This window comes from Parasteatoda tepidariorum, chromosome 7, assembly GCF_982258835.1.
Source record: "Parasteatoda tepidariorum strain Cologne lab strain chromosome 7, Ptep-v5.0, whole genome shotgun sequence".
NCBI classification, from domain to species: Eukaryota; Metazoa; Arthropoda; class Arachnida; order Araneae; family Theridiidae; genus Parasteatoda; species Parasteatoda tepidariorum.
Window position 1 is genome coordinate 67,935,867 of NC_141761.1, and position 19,438 is coordinate 67,955,304.

General features: G+C 26.2%; 1 protein-coding gene across 1 annotated transcript in view; it reads left to right on the forward strand.

Moving 5' to 3' along the window:
- The window catches only part of LOC107454702 (KICSTOR complex protein SZT2), a 129,531-nt gene that overhangs the window by 84,181 nt on the left and 25,912 nt on the right, over positions 1-19,438 (forward strand). The window contains exons 46-56 of the mRNA XM_087167990.1: positions 596-765; positions 3,803-3,971; positions 5,235-5,413; positions 7,523-7,661; positions 8,408-8,646; positions 9,344-9,538; positions 10,987-11,239; positions 14,317-14,331; positions 15,210-15,265; positions 17,536-17,715; positions 18,502-18,758. Of these exons, the coding sequence (XP_087024116.1) occupies positions 596-765; positions 3,803-3,971; positions 5,235-5,413; positions 7,523-7,661; positions 8,408-8,646; positions 9,344-9,538; positions 10,987-11,239; positions 14,317-14,331; positions 15,210-15,265; positions 17,536-17,715; positions 18,502-18,758 (1,852 nt within the window). The remainder of the gene's footprint in view (positions 1-595; positions 766-3,802; positions 3,972-5,234; positions 5,414-7,522; positions 7,662-8,407; positions 8,647-9,343; positions 9,539-10,986; positions 11,240-14,316; positions 14,332-15,209; positions 15,266-17,535; positions 17,716-18,501; positions 18,759-19,438) is intronic.

Sequence of the window (19,438 nt, forward strand, 5' to 3'; positions counted from 1 at the left end):
TAATTACAGTTATAAATGTCAATTTGCAGATTTTATTTATTAACATTTAGTAAAATTATCTTTTTCCCTATTTCAATTTATTTAATTAAATCCATCGTTTAATTCATAAAAATTGGAAATAAAATATAGGACATTACATAATGTAAAGTGAGCAGCATGAAACATTGTAATATTGATAATGGTGATAATCATAAATTAAATGGTCTTAATTACAGTTATAAATGTCAATTTGCACATTTTATTTATTAATATTTAGTAAAATTATCTTTTTCCCTATTTTAATTTATTTAATTAAATCTATCGTTTAATTCATATAAATTGGAAATAAAATATAGGACATTACATAATGTCAAATGAGTAGCATGAAGCATTGTAATATTCGTAAATTTAAACGGCCTTAATCGAAAATGTTTGCCTTTTTGAAATAAAGTCCTTTGTTGATATTTACGTTAACACTGAAAATTAACAGTCTTTATATTTTCATAGCCTTATTTGTTTTTTTAATTTTTTTTTATTGCTTTTTATCAGTTTTCTTAAAATTTATTTTAAATTATCGTCATGAATCCAAACTTATGGAAAACACAAATTTCTTTAGCCCGAAGAACTGGAGTATCTGGAGTGAATGCTGAAACCGCCCAAAATAAAGACTCACCAGAGTCTTCAATTAAATTTCATTCTTCAAAAGAAATGTCGTCCTCAGTACCTGATATGTCTTCTAAAACACACTCCCCTCCTTCACTAGTTAAAGAAATCACTGCTTTTAAAGTAAGTTATTCATAAATGACATTTTTTTACTGTGTCTTAAGCCAGCGTAATGAGTCACAAAATCAGCATATCTTTTTCTTATGAGGAAAATTAGCAGAAATTCAATATGTTGATTTATTAGGTGGACCAGAAATTAATGTGGTTTTGGTGCATTTGACATTTATTATCTAGATTTTATTTTTAATGAATAATGTAGCATTAACCCTCGTTAGCAACAACCTCTCAATGCCAGATCAAAAATGAATTGAAATGGATTTTAAAAAAATTATTGGTTTTTAAGACTAACAAATATTTAATGCGCGGAAACGACATTATTTTCCGGTCCACCTAATATTTAGTAAGTTATAAGGAGAAGAATTTTACAATGATACCATTCTAAGATATACTCTTCAGGTACTCCTATAATTTCTTGAGCTGGACAAAATTTTTAGCATGCAAATTGCTGAAGAGCTATGTAATAATAATCTGATTTTTTTCAAATATACAGCAGTTGAACTGAGGGGCCCTGGGGTGCCCCAAACTCCTCAGCCCTCACTTCTACAAATTTTAAATTACAAGTACTTGCTAACCGCAATACTTAGGAGCATGGAAAGAAATCCAAAAATTGGCCAAAGTCATTTGTCTTTGCTTAAAAACTTCTCCAAACAAAATAATTTTTAAAAAATTTATTGAAGTCTAAATATTTCATGTAATAAAAAACAAGGCATAATTGAAGTTTTACAACTATAAATTAAATTTGATAATGTTTTCAAGACTATTTTGGCGAAAGTGTAACCCCTGTAAAATAATAATAAAATTAATACTAACATGTTTAATAAAAACAGTAAATTAAGCACAAAATGTAACTAATGCTCTACTGTACTTTTATATCTATCAGGAAGTTCCATGTACCTAAACTATTTTTGATATTGGAATGAAATAGCTTGTAATTAGGTTTGGAGATAATCTTTTGTCTTGTTCTAGATAACCTTTCTGTTTTTATTAACAATTGTTTAATTATTTTCACTGCTTTAAAATATTTAACAAATCCCTTGGACATTTTCAGAAATTCAGCATTACTGAAAAGTGTTTTTAAAATTCCTTTTCAAAATACAAATCATCAAAATGATAGGTACTTTTTTTAACCTTCATACAAATGATAAAATTTTAAAAAAAATTTCTTTTTGATATAGCTTTTTTTAGATAATATTATGATCACAATCAAAAGTATTTTTATGGTTTTGTAATTACATTTGAAGAAATAGAAACTTCAATTGTTTAAAATTTAATTTTTAATAAAATATTTTAACTACTGAAAAAATGCGTATTGTTAATAAAAGTTATTAACAATCGTACATTTTTTTGTTGCTGTTTGATTTAAAAACAAATTATAGATTTTATTCTTTATTACTATTAGCTAATCATCTGACATCAATACAGAATAAATTTCTTGCAGTAATGAGAACAAAATAAATGAGACCAAACAATAATTTTATAATTCTTTATCCAACTGTGATCCTCCAATCAGCCAATTTGCTTTAGATCCTAATTAATGTTAAGCTCTCAATTAATAATTTATTTAATCTAATATCGATTGTTGTCAGCATGATAATTTGTTAGTACATTAATTTTAGGGCTTATTTGCTTATTAAGTTCTGCTTGAGTTTTGCTTATTCATTTGTTTGTACCTCAATAATTCTCAATTTGTTGTAACTCAAATAATTTCTTTAAAAAATTTGCATATATACATTTCTTTAAAGTAGAATGAATATTTCCAATCTCCTGAATGTTACACTTAAAAAGAGTTTAACAGAAGTGTTCTTACAACAGGCTTAATAGTGAAATTACAAAAAATTCAGGTTAGCATTTTTCAAAAGAAATCAGGGCGTTTTTTGAAACAATAGACATATGCCAGACTACTTTTGAAAGAAAAAAAAAATTTCTCTATAACAAAATAAAAATAAAGTATACAATTTTCAATTTAAAAAATACTTTGTTTGCAACAGAAAGTTTTTATACTTTCCAGTATAATTTTATTGATGGAACATTGTACAACTCATAATAAATTAAGATCAATAATTATATAGAAAGTTTTTGAACTGTTATTAGAACTGTTGCATTTAAAGAAATAATTAGAATCAATTAACTAATTTTCTCTCGTGCAAAAATGTATTTAAATATGTAATCAAGGACCAGACTTTCTTAAACAAATAATTTTAAAATAGATTTTCAAGATCTTGAAACTAAATCAAGGTGAATTTGCTATTTAACATTAATAACATTGCTGTTTATAAATCTTTAAAAAAGTAATTTGTGAATAATCCCTTGATTCAACTTTAAAAATTATATGGTATGATTTCTGTATTTTTTATTGGAATTGATTTTTTTTTATTTTTAAAATCAGATGAAAGGAAAGATTTAATGATTGTAAAACTATTAAAACTCCAACCTGGATGGTTTGTTACAGCATTTGCTAAAAATAATAAATAAGCGTATGGCCCCTGAATTCATCATAAAAATTTTATAATGTGTAATAGTTAATTGAATTTTGTTCACTATATGTATAATGGTTAATTGAATTTTGTTCACTATATGTATAATAGTTAATTGAAATGTATAATAGTCAATTGCATTAAATTCCCAAAATGTTGGAGACAGTAAATAATACAAGTATGGCTATTTGTCTGCATATAATTAGTGAATGGTCACTAAATTTGAATTATTCAACTTAGTAATTTTTACTAATATTTTTAATTATAAAATATGTTGGATCGAAAATCCAAGTCTTTCAATTCCTCAGATCAATTAGTTTTAAATCACCATTTGTATTCTTAGAAAATAGGATGCTTTGTAGAAACAAAAATTGGAACATCAAAACAAAATGCTTAAAATCAGAACAAATATGAACAAATTATTTTTCATCAAGAATATCGAGACAATTATAAGCCCCAGCTTTGGTTATTTTCTTCAATTTTTTTTATAAATAATTATTTCAATATGCATTACATAAAACTAATATTTACTTTTGTATTTACCTGTCCTCAACTTGTTTGTGTAGTTTTCCAATGGTCCTCAATCTGCAAAGCCTGAATTTCATACCAAATTGCCTATTCAATCATCCTGTCCCAGTCCTGTCTCTCCAATTGCAAACAAATCAGACAAGCGAAACTTGAATCTCATGTACTATAAATCACTAAATAGTTTTCTACGATATGGAAGTCATATAGGTATGTTTCAAGAAATGGATATTATAATTATTTAAAACTCTTTGTAAATTACTTTGAAATTTGTTAGATTTCATATTAAATGCATTATCTATTAGAGGTAGCTAAACTGTAAGAAACATTTTTACTAAAGATTGACTTAAGCAGGAAACATTTCTGTTATGTAATCTCACCCTTGTAGGTTTCTAAAAAGTTTTGAGAATGCTTTAAAACAATTTTATATTGACACTATAAATATATTTCGTTTTCCAGTATGTACGTATTAAAATTTATATTTTGATACTAATAATCTTTTTTTTTTTAATTACTTTTTAATGAAATGCTTTTAATTTATCTATTCTAAGAAACCTTTTTCATGTCAAGAAATAGTGCCAAAATCTCATCTTTATTTTAATTATACAAATATTTTCCATAGGTTAGAGAAAATGTTTTATGCTGAAGAATAATGCTGTCAAAAATAATATACAAGCACAATTCAGCTCTTTAGTTTTTTAGATAAGTTATGATCTAGTAGTCGTTTTCAAGGAATTCGAACAATTTTGTAGTAAGCTGGGTTTTTTTTGTAATATTTTAATATTATAATAATTAAGTTTATTTTAAATTACATTGAAAGCTTAATAAATTTATTCTACATCATGTAATACAGTCATGGTACCTAACAATCTAAAGGTGGGTAGGCTTCAAGCGACCATCATGGATTGAACCTTAGTTTTTCATAATGACAACTTAACCACTAAACCAGCCATTGCAGAATAGTGGTTAAGGTTACATGCAATACCTATCTTAATTTCAAAATACATTATTATTATGTTACATTGCATTACATCTATATCTTTCATTTCAATAAACCTAATTTGTTGTTTACTGCATTAGTTTTATAAATCAATTAGCCATTTAAAATATAGTATTTTTTAAAGACATTTCTTGTTCGATTTTGAAAATTTTTATAGTATCTAATTCCAAGAGAAGGATGTATCCCTTTGATCATTGATGAAACTTGAACCTATCACACTTATTATAGAAATGAAGCGACTGTGTTTCTGTTTAATTCAATGGTTCAGAAAATTAATTAAATAAATAATGCCGTGTTTTAATATGAAACTCTTAAGAGTCTTGTTAGAAATCACTTGAAAAGAAACTTTAATTTGTTTAAATTGCCTAATTTGAAAAAAACAAACAATTCTTGTGAATTGTTTTCTTATTATATTAAAATTTTTATTATGTTACTAAAGTATATTTTATTGTTATATATTTTTTTAATAATAGGTTCTCCTTCTTTGTCAAAATTTGAATACGAGCTTCCCTCAAGACATGCTGTGATTCTTATTTTGAAAGAAATTACAAATTCAATCAAACTGCTGCTAAGAGATGCATTTCCTCGTATATACATTAAAAAAACAGATGGTTTAAATTCTGTTGAATTTCTACCTTTTTGTCCTGAAGAGGTAAAACTATATTATGAGAAGTAATATTTTCTAATACTTTTTTTCAGTCATTAAATATTATCATTATGTTTAAAATTACGTTTGCTAAACTACTTAATAAATTATATAATATTTCAGTTTCCTATTTTTAAATTTTTTTCTTTCTATTTTTTTCACTATATAATTTTTTCCATGTTTAACGCAAATGTTTGAAGTGAGCTTTATTTTGATACCATGATTTTTATCATTTTCATTTATAAAATATGTTAATATCTCATATCTATAGTTGATATATTTAAAGTTTATTAATAATAAAAAAAAAGTTCAAATTTTTTTGAGAAAAAATAAGTTTGACTCATTAAAATTAGGATATTTAGTTTTTTGTCTGCTAGACATTTAAATTTTCTTATAATCTCTATCAAATTTTTATATGCAGGCTAATTATCTTAAACTCTCAGACTTAAAATTTTTTTTATGAAATGTGTGAAGTTACTAATTTTTTTTCTTATAAAGGAAGCTCTGAATTTTTTAAATCTTGAATAACTGTTAATTACTCTATTATGATAAAGAAAACGAAGGAAATAAAAATAAAAATATGACCACCAAAGCCGACGTCTTCAGGGGGTACCAACCTCGGTAGCCATAAAAACAAAACCATTTCTAATTGAGGGAGAAGCAAATGCCTAAATTAACTCCCTCAGTACCCCGATGGTTTTGTATAGAAGTCCAGGAAAAAACATGAAATACAAATAACAAATTAAGAAAAGAAACTCATACAAAATCATCAGAAAAATAAAAACTCACATATTCACAGGTCAAACATCGATTCCACAAGCAAGCCGAATGAAAAGAAAGCGCTAAAAACTAAAGAAAACAATGCCCTCTATTACAATGCGCAGATGGAGAATAAAATGAAAAAAGTCAAGAGAAAGAAATATGTAACAAATTAATAGAATGCTTAACTGGAAGCTCTGAATTTTTTTAATCTGGAATAACTGTTAATTACTCTATTATGATTATGAGTATGAGTTGCCCTCCAAACAGTTGAAATGATGTATGGCAGTCACTATGGAAACAGATTGTTCCACTAAGTTGTAAATTTAATTTCAACTGTTAATCAATCCCAGACCCTGTAATATTCATTATTCTGAATTATTTGTTTTATTTTTCATCTAATTTTTTAGGAAGCATTGGTGATTAATGGTAATGAGTTTCCTATAAAGAAACAATAAATGGGCACAAAATACCATGGAATGTAAATTTAATACTTTTTCTTCCTTTTTTTCTGTAAATTGTTCGAAAATTCTGTGTCTGTTTTGTTTTATTTTGTGTTTATTCTGTTTTTTTTTTATTCTGTCCTTTTTTTATTCTGATCTCTGTATTCTGTGTGTTTTTCCTCCTATTTTTTTATTCCGTGTTTTTATTCTGAAAATTTTATTTCAACATTATCTTCAAGCTCATATTTTTGCTAAATCATCCATTTTTTCTAATGAAAAAAAGTGTAATGCATTTTTTAGGGTTTCTTTATTGCACTTAGTAGAAAATCTATCCTTTTTCGTATTTTAGCTTACATTTAGAACACTGCTGTTCATATTTAAATATCTTTAAACTTGCTTTAATTCAAAATTATTGAGCTTGATTCACAGAATGTTTCAAACAAAAGAGTGTTAAAAAACAAAGATAGATATAAATTGAAGTAAAATAAGGATATCATGCAAAATTTGAAATTTTATGTGAGCTTTAATTTTATTTATTGAAAATGTACGTTAGAAAAGGAAGGGGAGAGTGAAAAGTATAAATAATTTACAATCAGCGAGAAAACTAATATGTGGGTGTTGGCAAAGATTTTTTGAATTTTCGACTAACTTTTATTATCTGGAACAAAAAAAAAATAGTCTACTGATAAAAAATTAGTGATTTTCAAAAATTCAATTTTTTTAAATGAAATTTACTAAAAGTTCATTGCTAGCTGGATTCTAGATGTCACCATTAAAATAGTAATAATAATAAATGTGTCTTACTGCAGAATGTAAAAAAAATTATTGTACTAAGCTATTATAAAATGCAAAGTGATATAAATAATTATGCACATTTGTATACAATGTATGTAAACTTTTATTTTCATCACAGACTATCACTTCAAATGTGTGTGAGGAAATTGAACCTGGAGTTGAAAGATGTTTTATTGTTATTGGAAGAAATGAAAAGCAGTGGAAAGCTTACATGGGGCACACTGATTTTTCTAAATTCCAAGAAACTGGAAATGATAGTAAGACATGGCTTTCTTATGAAAATTAAATTATTATCTATTTTTTCTTACATCTAAACATTTTTAGCCTTAGTCTCACAAATGTTCTAATATATGTAAGAGATTTTTTTCTTCTTTTAGTTCTTTTGTTTTCCTTTCCCTTAAATCAGTATTAATTTTTGTTTTTACTCTTTTCTTTTATAACCTGAATTTTTCTTCAATATTCATTTCTTGCTTATAATATGCTTTTTATTAGCACCCAGTTTCTATGTCCTTGCAAAAATTGATATTTTTTTGTCATACCAGGGCTTTCCATGTTTTAACCTTGTTATTCTTCTATTCTTTGTGTTTTTGTTCTTTAACGAGAATTTAAGGAATTTATCATGGAGAATTTTGCAGTATTGATATTATGAGCAAAACTATAAACTTTAAAAGCTTATCATATCTTGTTAATAAATTTAAAATCTTGAATTAATGTTATTCAATAAAAATTTGCATTATTCATTAAAAATTTTTAATAATCTATTGGATTTTATTCAAACAACTCCAAAAGAGCATAAAACATTAGATTTTTGATTAAGAAATCATCATTTATTCATCAAAAAATTCTAGCAACATAGTTCTTTTATGAAGAGATAAATTATTTAACATTAAAGACATCCTATTACTTAACATAAAATGATCATACGTCACTTACATTTTTACATAAAGTGATTTATAAAATAAATTTGTTACAGATAGTTTTTATTTATTTTAAATGTTTTCAGGTGTTAAAATACATCAGAAGTATCAAACTCATGTCTGCAACTCAAGGGGTAGCATTGATCTCAACATAGAATCTGTTCCTAGCTCTCCTACTTTTGCCAACAAATCTGCCTCATCAGGATTATCGGTCAGTCCCCAGCCAAAATCTCCTGTGGCTACTGCAGCTGACAATACTATCCGTCCAGCTACCGCTTTTGTACCTCGTCAAAGGCTTTTTCTGATGATGGTTAAAGATAAAAGTGTAAGTTGTGTTTATGTCATACAAACTTACTCTTAATGGCTAATCAAAATTTAAATAATCTTAAACTAAACTTAATGCATTCAGGCCTATGGATATTGAATTAACCCTTTTACAATATTGAATTTAGAAAGTTATTCTTCTTCGTTGTTACATTACTGTTGATGTTCTTTCCTTAGTTTTAGGTTAGAAAACAGTGTAGCAATAAAAATTTTTTTAATTTAATTTTTTTTGCATTTTTTTTTTATATAATTTAATTGCTATACTTCATTTTATAAATAAATTTTTTGAAAATAAAATTTTATGAAAAATTGTATGTAAATTATTATTAATATAAATTATTATTATTAATATGAACATTATAAAATTTTTAATTGTTGTAGGTTTATTGGAATATGAGTATCATTAGTTACAATAGGGGTATACTTTGATAAGTATTTATTTTGCTCTATTGTATTTGTTCTTAATTATTTTTATATAAAACCTATCTGTACGCCACCTGTCAAAAATTTCTCGAACAAGCTTTCTTGACAGCTCCTTATTTTGCAATTAATGAAGGTTTATTGCAATATGAATATCTTCAGTTACAGCAGGATGAACAAGTTTATTTTTCATCTTTTGAGTAGTATTTATTGTATCTAATAATAGTATCTTACTTTTATTAGTATTTAATTTTCTTTTTTTTTTTTTTAATTGTTAGGCAACTCTGTTTTTGTACAATTGCTCTCAAGACACTTCCCAGAAACTTTTGGTACAGATAAAAAAGCTTATTGCTTTTCATCAGAATAGGAATTGCTTATTAAGCAATATTATGCTCCAGAAATTAGGTATATTTTATGGATTATCCAGTTTTAATCGAACAGATGTTGAAAAACCCAAGAAAGATGATAAAAATGTAAGTGTATCTTTTTTTTTTAAATTTGTAATTTGAAATTCTCAACTTTTTATTATCCTTTATAATTATGACATTATAATTATTAATGTCATAATTATATTTATGACATTAATGTTTAGAAATAAAAATTTGAAATTTTATATAATATCTTTCTTCTTGTTTCACATGATAAAATTAATAATGGTTACTTCATGTATGGCGTATGTATTTTTTATTATTTTTATGATCTTTGTTGCATAACCTTTAGCTCTTTTTCCTATAAACGAAATATTAAAGTTAGATAGCTTAGCAAGCTTTTGGTGATAATTTATCATAATTATGTTTACAACGAAATGCTGTATTGTCTTGTAAAAGAAGACCATAACCATTTATTTAAAGATTTTGAAGTGATTTATCATCATTGTTGTAAATCTTGTAGCTCTTTTTTTCCATGAAAGAAGTATTGAAGTTGGACAGTTGAGCAAGCAGGGCTATTTTATCATAATTATATTTACAAAGAAATGCTGCATTTCTCTCAATGAAAACTTTTGTAGTGATTTATCATGATTAAACCTTTAATTTTGAAATATGTATTAATAAAAATAGACATGTTGCTTTTAAAAAAATTATTTTATTCCAAATGTGAGCTTAATAAAATGACCATACATATAATTTCAATTTTTAAACTACTGAAGAATTAAATTAATAGTGAATCTGTATCATTTTGAGATGCTTAAATCACATAGTACCTATTTTAATGTGTCTTTATTCAATTCTAATGTACATTTGTAATTAATGTACATTTTGAAGTATGAACCTCACCTTCAACATGCATTTTAAACTTTGTCTGCTTTTTAAACACATTTCAAGTCATATTGATTTTCTTTAACTCACATTTGAAGCTATGCCATTTTTAAAATGGGGATATAAGATTGTTTGTTTATTAAATGTGCACTTTAAGCTAAATCATTTTTGTTATTACATTTTTCTCAAATACCCATTTTGCACCAGATTAGAAGTAAAAAATTCATTCACATTATGGAATGTTAACATTTTTGTGTGACACACTTGTTCTGTGAAACCTTGATTAAATGGACACTCTTGGAACCAAAAAATTATCCAATTATGAGAGTTGTCCGTTTATGGGAAGGGAACACTAATAACAAACTTTGACTCTATAAATTAGTTTTAAAGTAACTACTATGATGTAGAAATAATTAAGTAATCTTTAGATAATTTAATATGGTACTTTCCCATTTTGCACACACATTAAGTCACCTAAGCGAAAGCAAAGTCACTGGGCATAAGCTAAACTGACAAAATGAAAAAGTACCTATATATTTTATTAAAGCTATTGAAAGAAACTGCTTATGTTTTTATACTATGAAAAAAAAATTATATTTGTTAAATTTATTTGTTTGAATTCTAATGAAATATTTTTCTATTTCTTTTTTATTCTCATTTTTTAGGCAGCAAGAGAGTCTATTGATGAATCTGTTGTTAAAACATATGCTTACGTTGATCAGTTAGTTAGCAATCAAATATTCACATCCTCTTCAAGATCATCTAGTTTAAGCACACCAAGAAATGCATACATTGCAAAAAACCTTAAAAATACCAAACCAACTGTACCTTTCCATTTAAGTGAATTCTCTAGAATCAGAGATCCTGTCTCTGCTCATGGAAGACAGTTTTTAGATACAATAGCTGCACAAAGAAGAGGTAATTTTTTTATATTATTGTTTATTTAAAAATTATTTTATTAAATAAGTGAGAGATGAGGAGTTGATAAACATAAAAAAACTCAATCACTGTATAATCTGTCTGTTTCAACTGTACTTTTCCTCCTACATTTGAGAACATTTACTTTAAATAAGGCTAACAAATGTGAAATAAAGCATAAATATGTTGTATGATATAAACAAGCATTCTATTTGCTTTTTTGTGTAAATAAGAACCTTTCTCTGTGTCTAAACACTGAATAAAAGAAGGAAACATAGAGGTGCAGAGGGAAATTACTAAATAAGTTGCATCAAGAGAAAAATGGTTTGACCAATAGACCAATGGTTTGACCTGCCCCATAGTCGCAACTTGTTTTGTATTTTTCTCTATATTTTTACTCTTCATCCTGTGTTTGAAGGTTCTGCATTAACTAAATAACTTCATAACGAATTAAAACTAAAGTATGTTTTTTTATCTGCTAGTATTTATGTTTTGTTCACGTTATATAGTTTTATTCATATGTACATTCAATATATATTGTCTTTATTTGATATATATTTAAAAAAATGTCTGCCCTTTAATTAAGTTTAGTTTAGTATTACCATTCTCATCCTGAAATTATGATTTGTATAAATTCTGATTCTAAAATTCTGATTTGTATAAATTAATATTTTGATCCATTTTTAATTTTACTACTCCTCAATTGAATTGTTAGCATTATTTTTAAAAAAAATTAAGTGTCTGTTAGTGATGTGAAATCAATGCAATTTGCTATCTAAAATAATACTAGCTTTAAGATCGTTAACAAAAAAAAAGTTTGGTGCTAATGCAAAATCTACAGTCTAAGTTTTAATCATATTATTTTGCTCTATGAAGCATTAATCTATACTACATTTTATCATTCAATACAAAACATTTTAGCAAATAGTATTACTTCAAAAATGGAGTTGGTATATATTTTTTCTTATTAGATTATTATTTTTCTCTTTCATACAAATTTTCTTTCATAAATTCATTTCATTTCATTCAAATCTAAATGTTTATTTTACATAATGAATATTTTATTTAATCTCTGATTTAGCATTTTTAATGGCAATAAAATTCTGTGACATCAAAGATATCTGTCTTCCTTAAAGCACAAACTTCTGCAAAGCATGATGTTCCTCTCTAAACTTTTTCAAACTGGCCTGTATGAAAACTTGAGTCTCACCTAATAGGAAATATAAGTCTGACCTAATGATTGAAGTATAAAGCTTTAAATTTTCAGGATGTTAAACAAATGGGCAAGAGACCCAAGGAGCTTAATTTGATATCTTTTGCTCAATTTTCGATAAGTCTAGTTCTAAAGAAAGTATTAATCTTGATTTATAATTTTTTTTAAAATAACTATTGCTTTAAAAAAATACTGTGTCTTTTATATCCAATTTCCATGTTGTTTTTTCAATTGATTTCTTTCCAAATTTGTAAAATACATGGTATCCACGAACCTGGAAAGTCATGAATTTCAGTATTGAACAAAATTTGCCATGAAATGTCATGATTTTTACTAGTTTTTTTAAAAAAAAATCATGGAATGTCATGGATTTAGGTCCTGAAAAATCAAATTTTTAAAATGGAATCCCCCCCTTCAATTTCATTGAGTTCCAAATATCAATTTCAAGTCGAAGCAAGCCAATCATTGGCGATTTTCTATTTATTTCGAAATGAGAGCAGACAAATAAGGAGTATTTCTTTCCTTTCTGATGAACAAGAAAAGTATCTTTAGAATATAATTCTGCAGAAAAAAAGAAGAAGAAAATTGCTTTTGTATTTTTTCACCAGCTTATTTTTTTGCTTCAACTCTTTCTTTACTCTGTTTTTTAAATTTAAAATCTATAAATATGAAGATGCAGAGTATAACAGTTTTGGTTATAATTATCATTTCAATAAATGTTATTATAATGCTTTTTTATATTTATTGTTACGTTTTTGTCGGCGAAAATAGTAACTTCTTTAAGTCATGAAAAATTCTTGGATTTAGTCATGGAAAATCATGAAAAGTCATGACTTTGAAAATCTAAAATGTAGTAGATACCATGAAAATAGTCTTTATCTGAAATTCTATTATTGTATTAGCCAAAGTTTTAGTAATATAATAGCAAACTTTTAAACCTTATTTATACTTCAAATTCTAATTCTGATAAAAGTACATTCTACCAGTGTTTTTTTTCCCATTAAAATATGTGTATTTATATAAGGGGTAGCCAAAAATAAATAAAAATAATTCTGCAGTTGGTGGATTCAATAGCATAAATTTTTCAGGCCAGGCGAACTTTCACTTTTCAATTCTGAGTTTAGTGTACCCAATTGTTTCCGCTAAGGTGATTCCTTATTCATTTTGAGTTTTTCTGTGAAAATCAGTTTTTAAAGTTGCTTAATTTTTATTATGGAGTTTTTAATCAAAGAACCTGCTCCTGTTTAAGTTTTTATTTTTGCTGAGAGCAGTGAAAAAAGTGGCACAGAGTAGGACCAGGTCATTAAAGTGTCTGGAATAATAATTGAATCATGTTTTTTTATGTTCAAAATCTGTTACCCTTTAATGGCCTTATTGATTTTTGAGCTCAGCTGTATAAATTTTTTCACGCCTATTTCCATCTACCGGTTGATAAATAATACAACTAATGTTAGTCATATTTGACTGTTTTTTTTTTCATGAGAAGACCCCTTATAAACTTGAGTTTATTATTTATTACATATCAAATTATTCCTGTAAACTGTGTTCAATGTCACACTCATTTCTGCTGCATTTTTTAAAGAAAATATCAAAAATTGTTTGCTTAAATTGGAGAAAAAACAAAAAACGGAAAAACCCTAATCTGATTTTATAAAAAAAAATTCACTGTAATGAAAGAGAATCATTTAGTACAATGTTATTGGGTGAACTTTTCTTGGAACTATGCTGAACAGGTTCATTTGAAACGAAAATAAGATTGTATTACTGAATGTTTTTTTAGTTACTGATATTTTTGTTTTTATATATCATAATATTTTAACTATTAAAATATTTTATGCATAAAAATATTTTCTTTTTATTTCAGGCAAATATCTTCATGGTGAGTATTTCAATTTTACTACTTTAATTTTACTCACATTATTGTATGTGCTGACCCTCCCCATTATTTAAAGAGACTCTCTAAATTTTTATTATCATCCTATTTGTATCCCTAATTGTGATAATTCCTCTTAAATCATGAATATTTTTGCACTAAAGGAAAAAAATGATGAAAAAACATTTTATGTAATTAATGGTACTACTAAACATATATCTCTATCATTTGAGCTTATGTGTTTTGTATTTTTAAAAATAAACAAATTTTGATAAAATTCTCTATTTTAAATGCCATTTTTTGCTAAAAATAGCGCATTTTTCTTAAGACAGAGATCTTTTATGTTATAAACCATGTGTAATAGTAAAAAAATATGATTTGAAGCAATAGTTTACTTAAAATTTTTTAATAATTTGTATCAATGTTACTAATTCCTAAAATTAAAAATATATCTTAGAAAAGTCCATATATCATTTAAATTTTTTTGTCTACTTTGTTATCAATTATTTTTTAGCATAAAAATACTCATATTTTTATTTTAAATTGTTGGCAGCTGTGCTTTTACTCTAAAAGGATTATTTATAATTACTTAATAACTTCATATACTAGTGTACTGAAATTATTTTTCAATTGTTAGTCAAACCATTTGAATCTTATTTTAATTGTATTTAAAGAAAATTTTTCATAGAAATATTGAACATTTATTTAATTTAAATAAGAGTAAAATTTACCGATTTATTTATTATACAGTATGTTTCTTTTAAGTTCAAATTTACATCTCAAACCTAGCATGTTTTATCACAGCATCCCAAACAGTGTAAAACTCTTATTGCAAGTATTTATTATTATTTTTTATGTTTTTTAATCACTTTATAATTGCATAGATATGCAAGTTTTGCACAATTTATGGAATTCAAGAGGTTCAGGGCACCACTCATTTGTAAGTATTTTCTATACTTATGCTCTTTAGATCATTATTAAATCAAATAATAACTTATAAATATTTATTAAAAAAGTTACTTTTGCCTGATTTTATGTTAACAAGTTTCATAATTATTTGCATAAATTTTTTTATTCGTATAATATAGATCCAGATATAGCCCGTACACAAGCATGGGCTATCTCTGCGCCAATAAGGTGTTGTATGTTATTGAGATGTGATGAGCATAATTTTTCTAATTTTGCATATTTTTAAAATTGAAGGTAGGGAGATAGTGACCCTTGAAATGGTCACTTTTACCCATGAGGAGATTCTATGTTCTAACATTACCCTTTTTCTGTCACTAGGATTTTTCTGGTGCCTTTGCACTACTGCATAGTGAAATACCAAAAAAAAAAAATTACATCTTAGCCTAGATTTTACCCACTCTCCTGACTGAATAATTAAAGTCACTTTATCTGGGTCATGGATACTTGGCACATATTACTTATAATTTTGAGTGTTAAAAATTTTAAATTTTCAAAATCAGATAAAGTACATTTTTGTGTCTAATTCTGTAGTTCAATAATAATTAATACTCATTGAATAACATATTGAATGTGTGGTTCTTTTTACTAATAAGAATACATTTTAATTTGTGTAATTCCAATAAGAAAACCTTATAAAAATAATTCAATGTGAATATTAATTATTTATTCCTCAAATTATTCAGCATTACTTTACTGTAATGCTGAATTCATGGTATGTTAATCTTTGTGCTATTTCATGCAGTAAAATTATAAGATTTTATTCGCTTTCTGAACATTTTCAGATTTTCATAAGTATAAATAATTCTCTGAAAATTTTTGGGACTAATTGTCAAATTATAATAGTTGAGTGCTTCTGTATATAAATTTTTTTTCTCATTTTAGTCAATCTTTTAATGCATCTTGAAATTAAAATTGAATTTTTAAAAAAAATTATGTTAGGACTTTTTTTCTAAATTATTTTTTTATAGTTTTAAATATTGTTATGTTCTATGGTTACTGAATGAGTCACTATCAAGTTAAAAATGTTTTACTCTCTCTGTGATTCATGGCATGTATATAGTAAAACAGTCTTGTGTGTAATCTATTTGCTTTAAAAATTTTAATAAAATAAAAATATAGAAGTTTTATTTTTCACTTTAAAGCTTGTTGATATTTATTTAACTTTAACATCAAATAATCTGTTATTACATCCTCTTTTCTTTTTTTTTGTTCTTGGTATTCTTTTTTACAAAGTTTTTCTACGACATAAATGACACAAGGACTTAGACAGAAGTACAATTATTGTCATAAATCTGTCTTAAAATTAAATATTTTTTTTTACCTGTTGAATCAGTAAAATTAAAGTTTATTTATAAAAATATAGCTATTTTGTGTTATTGTGTTGTGGATTATGACCTAGAACCTGCATATTCAAAATAATCAGTAAATTTTGGAAGAGATAATACAATTTTAAACAAATACCCATAATAACTCATTTAAACTCAGTTCTATGGCTGAAATAAGGCAAAGTCTACTAATCAATTACAAAGAACATTAATTAGCTTCTACAATATTGAGTCCTTGCAGAACAATAGCGGGAAATACAACCACTACCCATATTAATTTTAAAAACTGATTTGACCAGAATCTCAATTTCTTTCACCTCTGTAAAGTTAAATCCAGGCAAGTATTCTTGTACATTTCCTTATCCAAGTACCCTAGAACTATTGAAACCAGACCAGCCTCAGTAGCTATTAAACCAGGTTAGACTATTCTACGCCAAACTCTGGCTTTCCTTTCTTCCAGTACTTGAGCTAAACTTTCCTCGATGCAGAACAAGAACCTGCAAAGGGAACTATAAAAAAAACAGCACCCTATGGAATAAGAGCCTTTACTAAATATTCGGCAAAGCCCTTTTGTGAGTATCAAGAACTCTGCGGTCACAGATAGGATATTGCTCAGAGCCTAACGACAGCTCTTACTTGGTACTTTAACCCAATTTCAGGACTGTCATATGAAAAAAAAAAACCATGACACCACACGCAGTGGATAAATTACTAGTGGAAATTTTTTCCTTTTATTTAGCAAATTAGATTTTCTGAATACAGCAATGAAAGGTATACTAATATTTTCTGGAAGATCATTTGACTTACAAAATTATATTTAATTACAAAGCTGTATTAACTAACTTAAAATCATTTGACCTTCACATTGCTGCTGCTAATATGTCATACATAATCGATAATATTCTTATATTTTCAGGATAAAGTTTTCAGTGATCTAAAGTGCTTGGCTCGCTTGAGCCATTACTGTCTGACTCCTATTTTGTTTAGCCCATCTTGGCGATCTAAAGTAGCTCCTGTGAGAGACCATGCCTTGGAGCCTTTGGAACAAAATTTGACTGGTTTCGAGAAACCTCCAGAACCACATGTTGTATCAACTGTGAGTAGTAATGTGCAACATTAATTATGATACACCCTGAGTCCATAACTCCAACTACTTTGACTTTGTGTCTTTAATAAATATTTGATGTTAAGTATTGCTGAAATATTAAATTTAGAAATTTAGTTTTAAAAAAAGTTATTAACTTAAAGAGAGAAGTCAAGTTTTTCTATTACTTATGTTTTTTTTTTATTAATACAGTATACTCTCGATAGCTCAAACTTGGATAGCTCAAAAACCTTGTTGTGTCAAAAAATATTTTTCCCCTTAGCACTATATATCCACCTTATGTTAATTTGAATTCCTATATCAAAGAGTGTTTTCTCAAAACCTTGTTATGTCCAATTTTTTCAAAATAGAAAATGCATTTTTTTGGAAAAATTACAATGTAAGTTTATTGTACACCAATTCTTTTCTATTTAATACATAATTATTTTTGTCTTACTTTTTAAGATGAAATTATCATTGTTATATTTAGACTTATAATCAACTATCATTACATACATGTTTATCAGTAGTTATTCTTATGTATCAAGACTCTACTTTTTAGAACATATTTATAACATTTTAGAAAATACTTTTTCAACTCGCTATCTCATAAACTTGCTATCTCAAAAATTTTAATTTAGTGATGTAGGCTTGCATTAAATGTATAAAGTTGTAATGTTTTATTCTATGCTTCATATAGTTTCTTCATTGCATAGGATTTTTTTTAACATCGCTCTAAAATCTAAGTTCCTGAGTACTTTTTGCCCTTAGCAATTGACTGTTTTTTTTCCTATGCAGAGGTCACGCCATAGCTCAGGTAGTAGTTTGAAAAGTACTGATGCTCCAGGTAGTGCTGGTAGTCAAACGAGAACAAGGAGATTCAGTGGAGCTACTTACCCCAGCTCAAATCAAGGATCTCCTAAACTCAGAACTAAAACACCATCTGAAGAAACTTGGCATGCCATGGTCTGTCGCCATTATCTCCAAGAGTATGTAACCTACATGCATACTATGGGTTTTGTATCCTTGCAAGCATCTAATCTATCTGACCAAAGGTAAAAGAAAAATTTAGTTTTTTTTTCCACGCTAATTTGGTAGTCGCATATGCTACCATGTTCACATTCATCATTAAACTTACCTGACACAATATAAATTTAAAAAAAAATTAAATTTTAACATGCTATACACTTCTTTTTTTAATTAAATAGATTTATTAGCAAGCAAACATTATTGGTTTTATCTTTTAAATATTTGAAAAAAGAACAAATTTGTCTGCAGTTTAATTTATATCAATGTCTAATTTAAAACCAGTAAGAAAAATCAATTTTTTAAATGTCCTTCCTAAATGATCTAATTAAAATTTGTGAAAGATGGGGGCTAAAATTAATTGCACCCACTTTCCAAATTTTAGTAAGCTTGTACAAGCAGTTTTGGAGTTATATAAGAGAGACACAGATTCTTCCTTTTATTGTTAGAGAAAAGATGATCTTTATAATGTAGAAACTTTTTTGATTTTTTTAAAACTTTTATTGCAAAATATCCAAAACAATATGTTTGAAGGTGTAAAAATACTTTATTCTTAAATATTATGTTAAATTGATAAATGTGCCATGCTGAAGTCCAGCATGTTACTACTACAATTTAATTATCTAATAATTACTATGGTCAAAAATTTATTTAAGGAGTTATTACAACATAACATAATTATTATATGTCAAAATACGAGGTTTGATTT